Source organism: Sarcophilus harrisii, chromosome 1, assembly GCF_902635505.1.
Source record: "Sarcophilus harrisii chromosome 1, mSarHar1.11, whole genome shotgun sequence".
NCBI lineage: Eukaryota > Metazoa > Chordata > Mammalia > Dasyuromorphia > Dasyuridae > Sarcophilus > Sarcophilus harrisii.
This window is the reverse complement of record NC_045426.1, coordinates 9,262,649-9,281,802: the sequence shown is the minus strand read 5'-3', so window position 1 is coordinate 9,281,802 and position 19,154 is coordinate 9,262,649. Positions and strand designations below refer to the sequence as shown.

Below are 19,154 nucleotides of genomic sequence, written 5' to 3'. Positions count from 1 at the left end.
TGGACATGCTCTAACAAAGAAAAGAAGAAAAGAGTCGATCTTATCAGCAGAGGCTCATGGGAGGCAAAAGTATCTCTATGACCTCTACACTTGGAAAGCCATGGAGGAAAAGGGGGTCTGGAATGACTTACCTGCATCCCGATGACAGCATAGATGAAGAACAACATAGCTATGAGAAGGGCAACATATGGGAGAGCCTAAAACAAGAGAAGAATGTCAGTTAGTCTCTGGGGGTGCTGAATCACCAGTTGCCAAAGCAAACTTGAATGGAAATCTCTGAATGCCATTCAGTGCTGCTCAGGAGAATCCATGCTCTCCCAATATACTTTTAGACTGCTTGAGCGTTTTCCTTTCCAGTGAACCTACATTTGCCCTATTTGCAATTCCTGCTCATTGCTCCACATCTCCTGTTTAATCAGCAGTGGGAATGTGCCCATGGGACAGTCAAGAGGGAAAACAAGTACTCCCTGGATTCTAGATCTACCACTGCAGTGCCTTGCTTTGGTTCGACACAGGGGCTATCAAACATGATAACCAGACACTTCTAAAACAAAAACATTTGAAAGGTTTTCTTCTAAAATGAAAACATTTCAGATTACTCAATCTCACAGTGGCCAACAGGTGGGCAAGGGTACTCTCTACCTGTCCTTTTTTTTTTTTTCAAATTTGAATAAAAAACTCTTTTACTGGAGCTTAGGGACCCATTCTGAGGGCTCAGTGTTAAGACATCATATTACAGGCTAAACAATGGGAGAACTGTGCCCTCCCACTATTTGTAATGAACAACAGAGTAGGTTCTACATCACACTGGACTGCAGGCTATCTGCCACAGCGGGGAGGGCTTATGTTCTAGCCAGGATCTTGCCAATCCATCACTCCATGCCTCTATGCACTTTTAATTCCATGAAATTTCAGAGCAGCACTTGGACTCGGTAAATAGCCACTTTATTTGCAATGCAATTAAACAAAAAAACATTTTCTAATTGAAGTCCTATGTAGGAAAGCCCAGGGTATCAGTAGATCAGCCAAAAGCATTTGGTTTCTTTCCCATGGTTAATTTCTATTATCCTATGGGTATTTACTCATTAAAGATAATATAGAGTATTCAAATCAACAATCATGGATTGAATCCCTGGGTAGAAACAGAAGGTTGTTCAAATGCACACGCTCTGGGCCGGGTTTCCCTATGACAATTTCACCAAGAAGAAGTTCGAAGGAGCGTGTAACTCTCTGGCTCCCACGAGAGGAAGACTCCAAGTCAAACCGAGGCAACTCTCACCTGAAAAGATTTGATAAAAGTCCACAGCAGCGTCCGGATTCCTTCCCCTCTGCTGAGAAGCTTCACCAGCCTCATCACTCGGAAAAGACGGAAAAAGGTGATGGAAATTCTATTGCTCTCTTCCGAGTTCTGCAGGGTGATCACGGAGTGGTCAAACACAATAAGAAGGAGAACATGCAATACTTTCAGAAAAAACAACAACAACAAAACAGCAACAGATGTGAAAGTGGCAGAGGTAAGAAGTGGAGATGTGTTTCTAAGGTCTTGTCGTCTTGAAAAACCATGGTATGGAAGGAGAAGGTCCATGCTGACAAGACAGGCCGCCGTGCGGCTGCCACACACACACCACATGCACGTCCTTTTTGGAGGGAGCTCGGGGCATTGCACACTGACAATGACCATTCTAGGTGGACGATCATGGCAAAGACAGAGAACACCAGTGGAAAACTAGACATGACCAGAAGAATAACTGAAAGAGGCAAAGCCACCGGGGGTCGGTCACTTGTCTTACCCCAGGAGCAGCGGTTGGGACAGGGACGGGGCTACTCTCATTGTCAGTTGGCTTTAAGAAATCAAATAAAGATGAACAACATTAATGAACAGGAGTCGTGAACAGAAAGTCAGGAGGACATTGACGTGTACACTTCTCGGGATAGCATGCCAGTCAGCGCCCTCCTTAAATGGGCCCGGAGAGAGCCGTGCCACCTGTAGTGGTCAGTGCCCTTTACCTACTCTGGACCTGTCTGAAGGTCGCCCAAAGGACAACACCTCCCTGGAAAGCCTCAGTAAAGATTCAAGACCCCGGTTCTTCCATAATGGCAACCATTTCAAGTCCAGTTTTGGTCTTTCTTTGATGCTGCTTCTCTCCTTATTTTGAAAAGGGAATAAACAAGGGTTTTGAATCATCCTCAATGAGGGATGCTGCATTAGCTTTCTGCCTGAGGAACAGGACTCTGATGAAATACAATATGAGCAGCCAGTTATCTGCCTCCATGGCCCCATATCCATTGGATTGGAGCCTGACCCTCAGGCAAGGCTTGTTTTTGCCCTTATGGGTACCTCAAATTCATTTGCCAATTTGGAGTTTTGAAATCATTCATGAGGATTACGAGCTTTGCCATATAAGAATCCACTTCATCATCATTTCATGGCATAAGAATCACAGGCAGGAAGCAAGAGGCTTTTTGCTTATTTTTTTGCACTATGAACTTTGAATTTGCTAGGCAAATTCATAATGTAACTTATGTAATATAAAGTTTTAACCTGGACATTTAAACTTCTTATGAATAAGCGTATGGGGACCTCTTTTTTTCTCCACCATTATAAGTATCACCAAAATAGAACCTGCAATAGTCTAGAAGGAAAGTTTCATAGGAAAAGATTAAAAAAGGGTGAATGAGTGGAAAGAGGAAAAGAAGGGAGAGGAGTCTCTTAGGAGGCTCATGAGGAGGCCTTTTGCGGCATCATTTGGCGTCTGGGGAAGGAGCAGCATTTCAAAGCTCTCCCAAAAGGTAGAGGAGAATAAGGGAAAGATGGGGGTCTTGAGGACATCACTGAAGGAAAATGTAGAAAATAAAGGTCATCTCCAACTTTAAGGAATTCTTCCCCAAAGAAAATACAATAGAAAATACCTAACGAGAGAAAAGACAGAAAAGAAAACGGAAGGGGAATCAGAGAACAATAAGTGCAGAAAAAATAAATTTAAAAGCATCACTGGAGAGCCCCAAAACAAGTGGCTCTTAATCAGATAAAAACAGAGGTTTAGAAGTAGCCTCTGTAAATGAGCTATGTCAGTGAAGCTCATGGTGTTTCTCGTACTTTCCCTCTTCAGCAGACCATCTTTAAATGGGTCACACTTCCCTAATCTAAAACTCATCTTGGGACTAGGAACAGAGAGTTGCCATCTTCCCAAAGTTCTCCAGACTTCTTGGTCATGTCCACATGGCAGCTCGTCTGGGATGCCTGGATCCAGACGGAGTAAGAGGGATACGGATGTCCACCTATCTCTGTTTGATGCTCCAGGGAAGCAGAGATGATGATCTTCAAATCTGTCCAACCCTCTAGTCTGTTCACAGATATCTGAGAAGCCATTTTTCTCAGCTCTCCCTCTTATGCCCAGACAGCTTCTCTTGCCTACCTTCGTCTGACCTGCCTTCAGTTGGACTCTCTGAAAACTGATTTTCATATGAAGTTATGAGTTATAGTCAAGAACGACTATATATATGAGTTAGTCAAGAAGACTAGGGAAGTATTACCCTCTTTTCAAATGAACCCTCTGAAGGACAGGAAACCAGTGGCCTGTGAACTGAAGACAATGCCATCCATTGGGTTTTTTGAAATGACAGCAAGATATAATAGGTCCACAAAGAGGGAATGAGAAACCTTGAGAGCAAAGCCAGCCCAAAATTCATCAGGAGAAGGCAGTGACCCAAAGCTTCCCTGTACAGCTACCATTCCTCTCTCGCAGGGTCAGTGTGTTCACTCACAGGGTTTCACAGGATTTCTGGGCTAGAAGATACCTTAGAAGTCCTCAGGTCCTACTCTCTCATATTACAATCGACTAAAACGGAGGCCCAAAGAGTCACAGGCACTGCAAACCCAAGCTCTGTGCTTACAAAGAGGGATGCTATCTGTCCACTGCCCCACAATGCTGAGTGGTGAGGGACAGCTTCACTGGCTCATGCAACTGAGAAAGTTTTAGTTTAGAAATCAGACAACACTTAAGATGCCAAAATTATCAGTAAACGTTTTTTCTCTCAAATGCAAATGTTCTTGGCTGAAAAGGGAGAGGGGCAGGTGATCAGATGATTCTCAGGGAGGCTGTCATGGTTTTCACTGGGCACCATTCAGGAATGGCCATCCAGAGAGTGTAGCCAGTCAGGGTGGCTGGAGATGGACACCTGGGAGGAGGGGCAGTTTCTCTGGCAGGATATTCTGTTCTAGGTGGATTGGGGGGTGAGAATTTGGGACTCAACTCAAAATCCCAGATGCCCCAGAAAGAGAGCCACTCACCTCCATATCTTTTGCCCTGACTCAGGTGGCTTTGAAATAAGGAGATATGGCTGCAGTGTGGTAATGAGGCACCAGCTAACTGGTGGCTTTTGGCAGCTCCCAAGGGCTGTAGCTTTTAGAGCCAATCGGTATCACCAGGGCATCCCTTAGACTGTCCACTCATCGGGGTGAAGTCAGCAAATCCTGAGAGGAAGGGCATCCTTCTGAGGGCCTTCTTAGGCTGCAGGGCAGGGTCAGAGGGCAAACTTCTGAGGGCCTTCTTAGGCTACAGGGAAGGGTCAGAGGGCTCAGACTACTGCTGTTCTTTGTCTTCTCCCCTCTGTCCAACTCTAACAGGATGAATGCAAAGGATTCTCTGAAGGACCACTGCAGTTATCCAGCTGCTCTTGTGAGGGAACGGGGAAGAGGGTGATCCTTATCTTGCAGTCTTAAATTAGGAGGGAGTAGAAATTTTGCTTCCAAATTTATCTCACAGAGATGGGAGCCCCAAGTCAAAGACTGTAAGAGATTAGTTAGCTCCCCAACAGGGCTAAAGCCAGAGAAAGCTATCCAGATCACTAGTGACCAGGATCCTGCAGTCTCCCTTTGCTTTCTGGGTCAGCCCCCTCAGCTCTGTCATGAGACACTTCTGCAGTTTTGATGGCTGGATACCTGCCAAAAATCCCTCTGGATGGCCTGAAAGGACCCAGTCTAATGGACTGCGTTAAATTCTTCAGGAGATTAAACTCTATGATGTCATCGGAGAGTTAAGATTACGACTGCCTTTTGTAGTCTGGCTGATATGACAATAAACCTGAAACTCTCAACAGGAAATAACGTCTGAGGCAGACATTGTGAGCATTTTGATGACAGATAGCATCACATCTTGGTTCTAGGTTTTGTCTTTGTCAATGAGGTTCCCTCAATCAACTGAGCTCCGTATATCTGACATTTTAGAAGCTTTTAAGCAAATGTGTTGAAAATGTGAATTTAAAAACCATTAAATTGTGAATGAAGCCAGGTGGAAAACTTGGAGAGGAGGGGGAGAAAACCAGGTGAGCATGCATGGGAGCTTCAGAGAGGGCCATCCAAAGTGTTTTAAGCAAAAAATACAAATGCAAGTTTTTCGTTTCCCAACAATAATCTATCTTTGGGAAAACAGGAAAGAGCTTATTAATCCTCACAGGTCCTTTTGGCCAATCACAGAACCAGCTGTGACTGGCCCAAAGGATACCCTCTCGGGGACTGTACCTGAAACCAAGGAAAACAATTTAGATGACCACAGTCGATCTTTGGGATGTCCTGTGCAACTCTGTGAAACCAAACGTGAATTAGCCCGAGGATGTGGCCTTTAGTAGTGAGGATGGTTTGATAATAACGTCAACAGATAAAGGCTTACATATACTTGCCTCTACAATTTTCTAAAAATAAAATGAACATGAAAATAAATTAGTCAACAGAAAAGGAATGTCAACAGAAGTCGGGGAAATTATAGAATGAGTGAATAGCAATGAACGGTTGATAAATGAATAAGAGGTGTCCTTTCACTGAGGCTTCATTCTTGAAAGGAAACCCCTGCCAGTCATGACTATTAAACTCCTCTGTGACTAAAACTCTGAACAAGTAGCCTGAGTTCTTGAGAGGTCACTTGATTTGCCTGAGGTCAAGCAGATAGGACCTGCAGGAGGATGGCCTTGAATTCATGGTGGGCTTCCTTACTTTCAGCCAGAATTCTAGCCTTTCTCCCAGATTGTGGGAGACAAGAATCAGAGGACTTTGTGTTGGAGGTCTCCCAACAAATCAGTGACCCAAAGGTGAATCCTGCTTTGTACACTTACTAGCTGTGACACTCTCTGGGTAACTACACCTGTAAATGAGAGGGCTGAACTTGAGGTCTCTCAGTCCTTTCCAAGTTAACCCTGTGATCCTCTGACCTACATGACATGCTGCCAAGGGAAAGTGAACAATCTGCTTCTGGGAAAACTCTAGGAGATGGAACATTAGAAAAGGGCCATTACCCTTTTTTTCTTTTTGTCCCAGATATCCTTTTGATAAGACAATGCTTTTAAATGCAGAGGATGACAACAGAAATTATATTTAAATAAAGTTGTACATTTTTTTTCCACATTCTGACTCTGTAAAAGCTCTCCAGAGATCAGGTGAAAGATCTCTTGGTTAGAGCATTAGAGCATAGAACTTGACTCCTTTGTGAACAAAGAGAGAGATCCAAGAAACTCCTGAAAAGGATAAGACTTGTGAGCCCCCATCAGACCGGACTAGATGACAAAGAGACAGCTCACATTTGGACAGGATAGGGTTTAGAGAGGCCGACACAGAAAAGTCCCTTTGGCTAAACCACAGCGGTTTTGTGATGTTGGTATAAAACACCCTCATCCTCATCCTCACCTCCCCCTGACATGGGGAATGTGTAACTTCACCACCTCTTCTGGTCCCATAGTGGATGGCGTTCCCATCTAGTGTCAGGCTGGAGTATGGCCCTGGAAGGGGGGAGGGGGTCTCCTCAAGTGTCAAACTGGGAGCCTGCTGGCGGGTTAGCTCCCTGCTTCCTGTTATTGGGGAGATAATGTGGCACCTGGGGGACAAAGGCAATGCTTATTCACCTCACACTGCATCCAAGGCATGGAGGACTCTGGGAAATGGGCACACTCCCAGTTCTGGCACCCCCTTGGACCAGGTGCTGGCTGTTCAGCTGGTCAGACTGTGTGTCCCTGACCTCAGCACTGGGACCAGCCAAATGCTTCCTGCCAAGGACGTGGCTCAGCAGACGGGGAGCAGACGGGGTTCCCTGCAAAGATGGTGCTCTTGGGCTAAATAGGGTGGAACATCCCTGACTACAAAAAGATGGTGTAAAAGTATCAGTGGGACAAGTGAGAGACAAGAGAATGCCGATCGGGTGCTTTAAGAATTTGGGAAAGATCCCCTTCTTCTCCAGAGCAGACAAATGTCCGACGCCAGCTGCTGGAGAGCTGAGGTGGGAAGGAGCCAGCTTTGGCGTACAATGGCTGAGTGGTGATGGCGAGAACCTGCAGGAAGGCTCAGCCCTCTGGAACCTCACTCCCACCCTGCGGGGAAGATGAGGCTCATTTATAGGCAAGTGGAAGCTGCAACTCTCAGCAACTGATGGGCATCCAGTGCCCAGCCCTGGTCCCAGGGAGGTCCTGGGGGCCAAGCCTTTGCGGTGACTCTGGGCTTTTTGACATGCCCATCACTAGGACACAATCAAACCCCTGAAAAGCCCCATGAGAAGATCCTGCCCCTGGGATGCTGGGATTTCACATTGAACTTTTCCCGCTGTGACACAGTCAGAAACAACCTGAGGATCTCCTCTCTTGACAGCAGTTTGACTGACTTCAGGATGCTTTCTCAGACAGTTGTCCCATTTTATCATCACCCAAGCCTGTAAGCTAGGTAGGAATGATTCCTTTTGATAGATGAAGAAACTAATAAGGGTTGTGAGAGGCTTGAGTGGGGTTTCCCAGCAGCTTGGCAGTGGGACCCAGATGAGGACACTGGCCTTCTTAACCCGAGATGGGTTCCCTTTCCCTCGTGTCCAGCTGCAGCACCTCCCTGATCTTGGGCAGAGGGGCCACAAGAAGGGCCCCATGTCTGCTCTACATCCCCTTTGAGGGGTCCCAGGCAGAACCACCTGTGTCCCAAAGACCAGCAGACAGAGAATGAAGACTCATGCCCCAAGCAGGGGGCCAAGGAGAAGTAAGAAAGGCTTCCTTGCACAAAGGGAACCCCAGAATCACCCCCAGAATGTTTCAGATAATGCTCCAAATAACTAGAAATTCAATGTTCCAAGCTGCCCGTGAGGTTTTGATCAATGTTTGTGGCCACTGAGAAAGTCTGGCACCGGATGGAAGCATCCCTGAGCTCTCTTGACCCTGGCTCCTCGGGCGTCCATCTACCTGGACTCACTGGAACGGGACCCAAGAGCCTCCTCAGAGAGGATGGTGGGAAAGGGTTTCTAGGGGAGGCCAACAATCCTCTCCTTCCCCACCCCTGGGGGGGTGGTTTTTTAACTGGGGGGTGGTTAAAAAACAAAACATAAACTACACTTTCCTTCTCAAGAGCTGTCTCCTGCTTTTGGATGCTGACAAGAATACTGTGGCTTAGACTAGTGTGGACTCAGACAAGGTGACAACGATATCATTTTTATGGTGACTTCAGGAGGTCGCAGGGGCAAGTATTCTTAGCGTCTTCCTCTAGCAAATGGAAAATTTGAGTTCCTGAGATATGTGATTACTTATTCCGGCTATGTGGCTAAATGGTGGAGTTCAATTCTCAAATAAAAAGGTTATACCCAGTCTTTGGGAAAATGCTGCCAGGTCCTCCATTAAAATACATTTTTAAAAATTTCCAAATTGGTTTTTGTCTTGTGCATTTGGGGGAGATTTTTAAGCGTGCTAAATTGTTTTGGCTCCCACGTCACTGCCCAACACGGGCAGGAGTTCCTGGGCCATGTTTACAAGAGTGTAAACATGACAGCATTTACTGGAGAAGGTGCAAAGTTTGCTACTTACATTCACTTCCGTAATAGCGATATCAACAACGCTACCAACAACAATTAAGGCATCAAAAGTGTTCCATGCATCAGTGAAATAGTGCTGTTAGAGCAAGCGATCAGGAGGGCCCCGGAAAGAGAAAGCACAGAGGGGACAAAAAAGAAGAGAAGGACAGTGTTAGGAGAGAGCAACCTGGGCTGGCGGGATGGACTCGGTGAGCCTCCCTGGCTCCCCTGAGAAGAGTAGGGGAGACGCCCGAGGCCCAGTGGGTCCGCACTAGGTGAGGTCTCTCTTCAGAACTCAGGAAAGGAGCAGCCATCCCACCTTTCCTATCAGAGGCTAGAAGGCCTAAGGATTGTAAAGATGTCACTCTTCAAAACCGGGAGGCTCAAGCAAGAGCTCCAAGAGGAGAAGACGCCTAGAGAGAAAGGGTTGGTGAGGAGCGACGGAGCGGGGCCCTCCGCGGAGGCGGGGCGGCCTCCTGGGGTGGCCGTGGGTCGGGTCAGCCGCTACCTGTGACTTGTCCAGATGATGAGAACTGGGGGGGGGGGGGGGGGGGAGCACAGAGGGAAGCAGACCAAGAGGGAAGAAGCACAGGGCAGGCACAGTCCAATGCAGGGGGGCATACTTACGTCCGCTTCGCTGAGGGCCACGTCTACAATGCTGCCGATAACGATGAGGGAGTCAAACGTATTCCAGGCATCACTAAAATATCCCTGGACAGAGCAGGCAGGGGCAGACATTTATGATCATGTTCCAAATGCCTTGGACCTAAAGGGGCTTCTACTCCTGCAGGTGGCGGGGGGAGGAGTGGAGGGGCAGGAGAAGTGGGCTCACGACTGGGGGAGGGGGGCAGCGGGGAAAACAACAATATTGTCTACTGACGGAAAGCCCCGGGAGGGCCGCGGGAGGGGCTGGTCTGCAGGGGCCAGCAGCAGCAGCAGCAAGGGCGCCTGGGCCTGAAGCAGGGATGCAGCAGCTCCGCAGCCTGCCAGCAGAGTGACAGGCGGGCCGGTGGGAGAGGCGGAAGGGGCCTCCTGCTCTCTGCAGGAGAGCTTTCAGCTCCCCTTCGCTCTTCTAACCTCACACCCTGAGCGGCAGCCATCCCACTCCTTCTCTCAAATCATGTCCTTCCTATGTGGGCAGGCTGTCCTAGGGAGCAGAGGCTCCCCCCAAACAGGAGCAGAGGCTCCCCCAAACAGGAGGCTTGTTGGGGAGGAAAGGGAGACGTTAAGACTTTTTTTTTTTTTTGTAAAGTGGGATTAGCCAGAAATTCTGCTGCTCTGTAGAAATGCCCATGGGAATGAGCCACCAGATTGAATGGCTTGTATTTGGAGTTCTCTCCCCTGCCCCAGCTGGTGGCCAACCAGCTCTCTGCTAGAATTCTAGCCCCTAAATTTAAAATAAACAATTTTTTTACAAAGAGAAACCCAGGCCAATTCAGTCCTGACCAAAGCCCTTTAGCATCTTTCTCTCCTCTTGTCTCTTAAGGTGCCTTGTACATTCATTTTCTTTTTTCTCACCTCCTCTTGTCTAAGCAGAGTCTGCTCTTACTCAGGCAGTCAATTTGAGAAAGAGCCAAGACACTTGGTGCTAAATTATAAATAATTGATAGGTCTAACATAGCACAGGATAAGCAATTAATAAATATCTGAATTAATTAATATCAGTCTACTATGGTTCCTTTCCCAGAAGTATTTGCATTTTAACAGAGAAACAATACCTTAAGCCAAGGGGATTTCAGAAATCAATACTAGGTTAAAGAGGAAGACATCTGTAGCCAGGAAAAGTCCCTCATTACACTGTAAAGATGGATTTGACCATTTTTTAGGTCAGGCTTTTTCTAAATAAATAAAAACAAAATTTTAGCTCATTCCTAACTTAAATGGTTAGCAATCCCCAAACTGCTACCCCCACCCCCACCAATTGCCGCCCCTGTTTTGGGGCTGAAGGAGCTGGCAGTGAGAGAAGAGCGTAGTCTCCTATCACTGGCTGCACAAGGAGGAAGATGTCAGAGGTAGTCAACACGCACTAAGGTTCGGGCATCAACTTCCAAATGGGCCTAATTCTGGCTTGGAAAAAGCTCCCAGCTGTGGGCCAACTCCTTCTACCTGCCGCCTGGTCTAAGATAATCAAGGGGCATGAGTCCCCCAAGTCTGGCCTTCCTGGCAGCCTTTCTCTGGCTTCCTCTTGAATAGGCGGTAACATATTTAAAATCAGGAAATGATCAAGGAAGGATGAATCGGGACAACTGAACATCAACTTCATCCTCTCCATTCAGCCAACGACTGGGTCCTTCCTCTCTTGGATTCATCCTTTCCTTTTCAGACTTATGGCTCTACCTCCTCATCTGGGCCTAGTTACCTCATTTGGCTTATTGGAGTAAGTGATCTCTCTGCTTTACTCACTTGGTCAATTAGTCACTCAACACACATTTAATAGGTGCCCGCTATGTGCCAGGCACTGTGCTGGCCAGAGATACAAGGGCAGAGAAGGAGGGAGACAACCAGGACCTACAAAACTAGGGCCAGCTAAATATAAAGTTAATAAATACAGTTGTTCTCACGTGCATGTATACATACACACACATAGCATTCAGAGAGAAGGCAATAGGCTAGACAGGGCAGGGGACTGGGCGTAGACTCTCTTTCCCTCCCCTCCACTCTGCCAGGAACCAGATACATTGCTCAAGCCCTTGCTGTTCATGTCTCTTCTTTACCTAGCATCTAGAAAAGATCCTCACTGCCAATCTGGCACCACAGCTGGGCTTTCCACTGGATTATGTGGCCACAAGGTGACCAACTCAGCCTTGGGTTGCCCAGATTATTTCATTGGCACATTCCTGCTCCTGTCCACACCCACCAGGCTTCTCTTGGCTTTCATGCCTTTGCTTCTGCTCCTCCTTGTACCTAGAACACATTTTCCCCTTCTCTGAAAAGTCAGATCCTTATTCAAGATCCATCTAAAATTCTACCTCCTCATTGAAGCCTTCCAGGAATGACTTGGACAGAAAAAGATCTTTCTCTTCTCTGAAATAAACACAATTCTGTTAACATTCATGATGTGCCCATTACACAGAATGTGCTATGTTAGGCCAAGCAGACGACCCAGGACACAGGCAGATTCTGCCACTTAGAACTGGGATTTGGACAGGATACTTCAACTCACCCAGTCTCAGATTCCAGATCCATACAAGAAGGAGACTGGGTTAGATTACCTAAGATCCATGAAAAATTATTTGAGAATAGTGACAATAGGTTACAAAATGTCTGGTTCTGGGTTTTAAACACATAGCTGGGTTTCTTTAGAAGAGACAAAATTGATACTGGAGAAAGTGAACAAGCATCAATTTGTGGAAAACCGGGAAAAATAAACTGGTTAGCTAACAAAACAGACACTAACTCCCGGTATGGTCAGTACAATAAATGAATCTGAAACGGTCACATTTCTTTACATGGTGATGAACTGCAGAACCCTGATTTCCTTAATGTGACCTTGTGAAAATCTGAACAAGTCGGCTACTTCTAACAATTAGAACAAGGTCCTTTTCTGGTTAAGATTAGACAATGTGGGGACATTTGCAAAAATGCCACACTGCCCTGGCTGCTCTTTTTTAATCCTATCTTTACAGCTACAAGAACCACCCCCCCCCATCACCACTTTCTTGCCTGTTCTATTCCCGAACCTTCTTTATTTGCTCCCACATTTTACTCTACATTCAGCTATTCCCTCAAACTTCATATAGAAAAAAAAAAGATCAATGTGAAAAGTTATTTATGAAGGGGCTCAAACGATCTTCTTACCAATTTTTCTCCGTACCCCATGTGGGATGCTTGGGCATAATAAGAGGCTTTATAAGGTTCCAAATTCTAGGAAAGTTTTCAAGATTTTATCTTGAAAATTTCAATATTTTAAGCCATAGGTTGTAGAAAAACATATTGTTGATAGTATAAAAGCAATTAAACATATTTAGGACAACAATACTAATACCAGATATTCCTATTCTAGAACCAAGGCAAATAAGAAGTCAATGTTCTGGACAAGACCTGTGTTCTTTTAGTTTTAGAGAACTGAAGCCTTGATCGACTGTGAGAAACGCCATCTAGAAAAGCAGCAGCATCCAGTGGAGAGCTTTTTTCTTAGAGTCAAGAGGAGCTGGGCTCACCCCACCCTTTGGACACATCTTTGAGCCTCAGTTTCTCTATGTGTGAAATGTGCCACATCATTGTGGCTTTGGATAAAATGGGCTAGTAGGCACAAAGATCCTACAGAAGCCAGGCCAGTTTACAGGACAGTTCTATCATCCCAAAACCCCTCCATGGAAGAGTTAGACTGGATAGGGTTTTAGAAGTCCTCGGCACATGAGCAGGAACATTCTGGGGCAGGAGAGGGGTGGATGTGGAGGATAAAATTCATTTTAAAAGTATGTTCACTTTATAGTAAACTAGAAAGACAGATTCCAAGTGACAGAGCAGCTCTTCCACAGGGAAGCAGCCACTGGTGGCCCTTCCCAGTATAAAGAGCCTGGTGCTGGGATCCTCAAGGCCCTTTGCACTGATTGGGTGCAAAGCAAGAAGGGTGCTATCTCTCTGGGCAGTCCATGGCTCCAAAGCAGCTTCAGTGTGACCAAGGGCCTCAAAGAGTAGAGAGTATGTTATTATTCCATTTTACAGTAAGGAAACTGAGGCTTAGGGAGATTAAGTCTGATTATGTAGATTTATTGACAGAAAAGGCTGCAGGTTCTTTTGCTTAGAAGTTTCCTCATGTACTTGCTTGACCTTTTAAATTTTTAATCTTTAGTAACAAGCTAAAGAGCTAATGAGCATCAAAGCCAGAACTTGAACCCATGGCTCCTTTTCCATGGGATCTCACTTCCTAAAGCAGGGATGGAAACTCTTTTTCTGCCAAGGGCCATCTGGATATTTATCACGTCATGTGAGGGCCATACAAAACTATCAATCAGAGAACTCAAAACAGTGGGAGGTTGCTGTACTTAGCTTTGAGCTAATCATTGCCTGTGGTGACCTTAAACAGCCGGCAGGCTGGAGGTTCCCCACCCCTATCCTAAAGGATGGACAAACCAAAGAACTGCCTATCAGAAGAAAGGGTTTCTTCCTATCAGTGCTTTATGTGGCCATCTCAGAGAGCTCTTTGCTGTTATTCTGTTATCTGGGGCCAGCATGCCCTTTCAATAAATTACAACTTAATTGCCACTGGTTAAAATATTCTTGTTTATTAAGGCTTCCAGATAGAAAAAAATCATCCAGTGGAGACTGTTCTTTGTGCCCTCAGCAAAGGTCACAAAGCCATGATTCCACAAGATTGTTGAATGCTGTATCTTGAGTCTAAGGCTGAACAAAGAACCAGAAACCTTCATAGAACCTGCAGTTGTTGTGTCTCTCAATGTTGTTCCTCCCTCCACCGTGTCCTTTCTTCCCTGTCCATGACCCAGGACTGCTGGCCCTACTCAGGCCTTTATCCTCTCTCCCCAGGACCAGAGCCTCTGGGCCTTCCTGCCCACTGAGGCTGGGCCTGAGGCTGGTGGTTCCCCCTTAGCCGATGTCAGGATACAGGACATAGGGAGGAGGCAAAGCCGGCAGGAGGGGAGTGTGTCCACAGAGCACTGGGAAAGAAACCCACAGGAGGAAGACTGGAATGGCCCGGAGGATAAAGGGTATCTTTGGCCAAACTCCCTAGGCTGGGCCACAGTGAGTGGGGTTTCAGGTCTCATTGTGCTGGACGTAGAAGGAGGCAAGCAGAAGGCAACCATGATTTCACTGGTCTTCCTGGGGACGGCCACCCCATCCATCCTCGGCCCCTGACATTCCTGACTTCTTTCTTCACCAAAATCCAACAGCTTCCTCCCCCTGGAAGATCTTTCTTTCTCTGATTTTGCCTCCTCCGACTGATCGGTTTCTTCTGGAACCTCCATTTTAAGGAGCCATGTTCAGTCCTTCATTCCTCTCTGGGCTCCCTTCCTGACTCTCTAGGCTTCTCCACCCTAACCCCATGGGGGTTTCTTCTCCCTTCCCTGCTTTTCAGAGTCACACAGCTAATATGTGTTAGCAAGATTTAAATAAGCAATATCTTGAAAATAATTTCTATTTTATTTAGTCATGGAACAAAAATCTTTTTGTTCTCAAAAGTAATAATTGCAAAAGCAATGTAACTTTAGACTGCTTTGTTTTTTTTTTAAACATTGGCTCAAAAATTGTCTTTGTATCCCCAGTTCTTAGCATAGTGTCTGGCACACAGTATTTATAAAAGCTTATAAACTGACTGATGGAATCATTAATCAGTCTTTTTTGGGTCCAATCTTTCAATTAGTTCAAATTTACCCAACTGTATTATGAGTTTGCATCTTTCTATCTTGTTTACAATTTTGACTCTGTCAAAGGCTTTGATAAAATCTGGTTAAACTATATCTAGAGCAGTCCCCTGATCTAGTAATCCTGCCAAAAAAGGAAACGGGGTTAGTGCGGCAGGACCTCTTCGTGAGGAAGTGATGCTGGCTCCTTGTGATTTCTGCTTTCCTTTCTAGTTGTTCATGAATCATTCTTGTATTTTCTAGGATTTTACCAGGACTCAAAAATCAGACTCATACTTGATTCTTCCTTAAAAACTCAAAATAAAAAAGGCCCAAGATGATTGTCAGATTGCCTCAAAATCTTTCAGAGATCTCAGAGAAAGGTTTAGAAACACCTGCTGGTTTTTTTCAATATTTAGCTTTCCGGGGGACTTATATGTGTTGAGGACAATGAGATGTTCTTCCTACATTCTACTTATCTTGAATTTCAACTACTCATTAGCCATTTTTGTTCTTTCTCTTCTGGTTCAAAGAACAGACTCCTAAAAAAATAAGCAGTTTGCCTGGAATGGCCCTGCCTTGACTTTCATTGCTCTCTACTCAGCCATCTATCTATCCCAAATAATGATCTCATTTATTTTCTGATAGCTTTCTTTTCTGTAATTTAGTTTTTGAACAACCATTTTTTGTAGGCCTTTGCATTGCCAACACACTTTAGGTCCCTCTAAGGTCTAGCCACTGTGACCCTATTCTTACAGGGTCATGTCACACCTTTACATTCATCATCCCTTACCTACCATCTTTCCATCTTTAATATGTGCCTTTTAAAAATTGCTTGACAAATTCCCTGTATATTTCTAGCAGTCCCCTTAGACAACAACCCCTTTTCTTTTTTATAGGGCTGTTTCTCTTTCTCTTCTCACTTGGAGATTCCAGATTTCATCAAATGAGCACCTTCGTGAGTCAGGGAATAGAATCAAAGCATTTTAAGATTTGGAAGGGACCTCAGTAACCAATCCTTGTCTGAAAAAGTCCCCACTCTAACAAACTTGCTAAGTGGTTATCTAGCCTCAGCTTGGAGACTTTCAATGAGAGGAAACCCATTACTTCCTGAGAAGGCTTTTCTCCTGTTTGGATTGCTCTGCTTCTTAGAGGAAGGCTGCCAGAGCATCAAGCTTAAATTTACTTTTAAAAACTCTCCCCTGGGATCAGAAGGAATCAATCTAAACTTGTTTTCACTCCTCTCCTGATTTTCCATATTTCTCCAAAATATCCCATGAGTCCTCTCTCCACCCTGGGGAGGTCCTCTCTCAACAAGTGGAGTTTCTATTTTGGGAAATACCCTCAGTCACATACCCCAAGACCTTCTTTTTAATCTAGCCCACATCTCTCCATTGTGTTAACCAATGTGAGTTGATTGCCACCCCTTTCAAAGGGCATATAAATTGTGACCCCACTGCCACTACATGTCTTTGGTCTGAGAGAGAGGGCCAAATGATCATTCTTTTATTAATAACAAGCTTGACTCATTAATAAAAATGATAAAATTACCCAGAAACTATGTTTGAACCTTCTGATTCTAGATCTATGATCATAGAAACCAACCAGCCCACCACCAATCCAGTGTCTCTTCTTGCCCATGCTGGGAATTTTCCTTCTTGTTCACCGGCCTCAAGCTTCATAAACTTCATCAAGCTTATTGCATCATTTCTTAATAGAAAACATGAAAATGATGCTGTAGCCAAAAGAAAAAAATGGAGTTCTTCCCCACATTCTTTTTTCTCTGACTGGAAAGGATGTTTTGCATTGTACTTGGCCCTTGTGCTAGGGTACACCTTGAAATATTGATATTCAAATTTAGGCAATTATACCAAAGTAACTTTCTGGCTCAGAATTTTGGCAGTGGAGAATTATACATCACCTTAAGATCAGGCTATCATGTTTCTGTTCAAGGAGAGAGCTGGATATGATCAGCCAGAAAATATAAAACTCTTTATCTACTAAGCCAGAAAGGTTTCTTAATCCAGAGAACATATGGGAATAATAGGCCCAAATGGATGGAAAACTATTATAGATAAATGCATCAAGTTCTTGAAGCTGAAATGATCAATGCTGAATCTGTAAAATTTTCTTATTGATCCTGTGCACAATTGACTGATTTTGTCTTGTAATTGCTTAAAGTCATGAGTCTCTGTCTCTGAACTAAGTACAGAATTCATCTGGCCTATAAGGAGTTAAGTTTAGAAATAGAGTATTCCTGTTAATCACTGATCTATTGTTGTACCAAGGAATTTATTTGACCTTGGGAACTGGGTGTGAACCCAAGGGAATTCAATGTAAAATCTTCATATCACCAAGTTATCCTTCAAGGATATCTGGTTTGTTTCCCAAAAGTCTAACCCACTATTTTGTAGTGAAGAGGGGAGCATAAGTAAGAAAGGGAAGGAAGGAAGAAGTGTAGGAGGAAGGTGTTATTGATAACCCTCATTAACAATCTTCCAACTAATAATATTGTTCCCTATGACTCAGCTCTGTAACCAAACATGTTGCCTCAATCCCATGATGTCATCTACCCTGTTTTGTTCTTTTCCCCCCTATACTCCCAAAATCTATAAAAGGGGAAAAAATTCTCCTTTTGCTTGTAGTTCTAGGAATAAATGGAGGCAAGTTTTTAACCCCTTATTGACAGGCAGCCTTTCCCTGCTAATAAATGTTATCTTGCTCAAAGAATTGCCACAGTTTATCTTTGTGTTAAATTCCACATATGCTAAAGTTCCTCATTCCAAGGGAAGGACATCCTCAGATGAAGATGAGCAATACATTTTTAGTGAAGAGGATGTGGATTCATATCCCAGCTCTACTACTTGCTGCAGATGTGACACCAGGCAAGTCACTCAGAATTTAAACCTGACCCCTATGGTACCATCCAGAGGAAGTTTTTGGTATAGTTGAAATAGCACTCAATCTAGAACCTAACTTCCTACTGGTTACCAGCAAAATGACCCTAGGCAAGGCATTTATTTATAAAATTCATACAACAGCAGCATAATCTTTCACTAAGGTATCAGTGACCTAATTTTAATATAATCCACACCTCTCCATTATATTAACCAATCTGAATTGATTGTCCCTCCTTTGGAACTCATCTTTTTTGAAGGGCATATAAACCATAACCTTATTGCCACTGTCTTTGGTCTAACAGAGATGGGTTTTTAATAAAGAGCAATGAAAATGTCTGCTGAATGCTCTGCAACCTTAAAGAATCTATAAATGTGAGCTATTATTATCGTTATTTCATTCTTTTTAACTGTTCCTTTGATGGAGCTCAGAGAGAAATAGAAATACTTCTCTCTCTCTCTCTCTCTCTCTCTCTCTCTATATATATATATATATATATATATATATATATATATATATACACATACATACATATATATTTAATTTAGTGTTTGACAAATTACTGGAAAAAATGATTGGCTTTTTGGTAACTGAATAAAAGTATTGAGGTATAAATTCATCTTATACAGACTTGTTGAAAGCACTGTTGTGATGATTCAAGTAGTAGACAGCAGGGAGGTACTGTATGCGACTTCCTGTTCTCATGTGCCTTTTATTTCTTCTGTCAAGCTTGTTTTATTTTGTTTTTTTCAAGAGCATTTTATTTCACATAATTTGAAAGTTATGAGTGTTTCATAAGGTGATATCTATTAAAAACACAACTGTTATAATGCTCCACCTTCAGTATCGTTTATTTGTGAATTTTTAAGGATATTTGAAGGTCTGAATTAGTAGGGCAGAAATTTTGTCCCTTATATATTTATGAAACATATTAAGCTTTTAATGTGTAAACTTAGAACTAAGTATTGACTATTAAAAGTTCACATAATGAAAAATTCAATTTTTTGAGAATTAAAAAAGTGTGTGGTTGCACGTAATGCTAGTCAAAATGCAATTAAATCTGCCTGTGTGTGATATTTGAGGGTTTTACACTCTTGTCTATTGTCTTTGTATGGATTTGATGTGTAAGGTATACCATGTCACCAACAGT

At 44.1% G+C, this 19,154-nt stretch overlaps 1 protein-coding gene across 4 annotated transcripts in view; it reads right to left on the bottom strand.

The window, feature by feature from the left end:
• Positions 1 to 19,154, bottom strand: part of CACNA1D (calcium voltage-gated channel subunit alpha1 D) — a 289,659-nt gene that overhangs the window by 49,011 nt on the left and 221,494 nt on the right. Inside the window, exons 28-31 of one of the 4 annotated variants that reach the window (XM_031952057.1) lie at positions 9,432 to 9,515; positions 1,791 to 1,841; positions 1,280 to 1,408; positions 132 to 197 (exon numbers count right to left, since the gene is read on the bottom strand). In XM_031952057.1, coding sequence (XP_031807917.1) covers positions 132 to 197; positions 1,280 to 1,408; positions 1,791 to 1,841; positions 9,432 to 9,515 — 330 coding nt within the window. Of the gene's footprint in view, positions 1 to 131; positions 198 to 1,279; positions 1,409 to 1,790; positions 1,842 to 8,817; positions 8,902 to 9,431; positions 9,516 to 19,154 lie in introns of all 4 variants that reach the window. The other 3 variants (XM_031952040.1, XM_031952049.1, XM_031952064.1) reach the window with 3 other exon arrangements.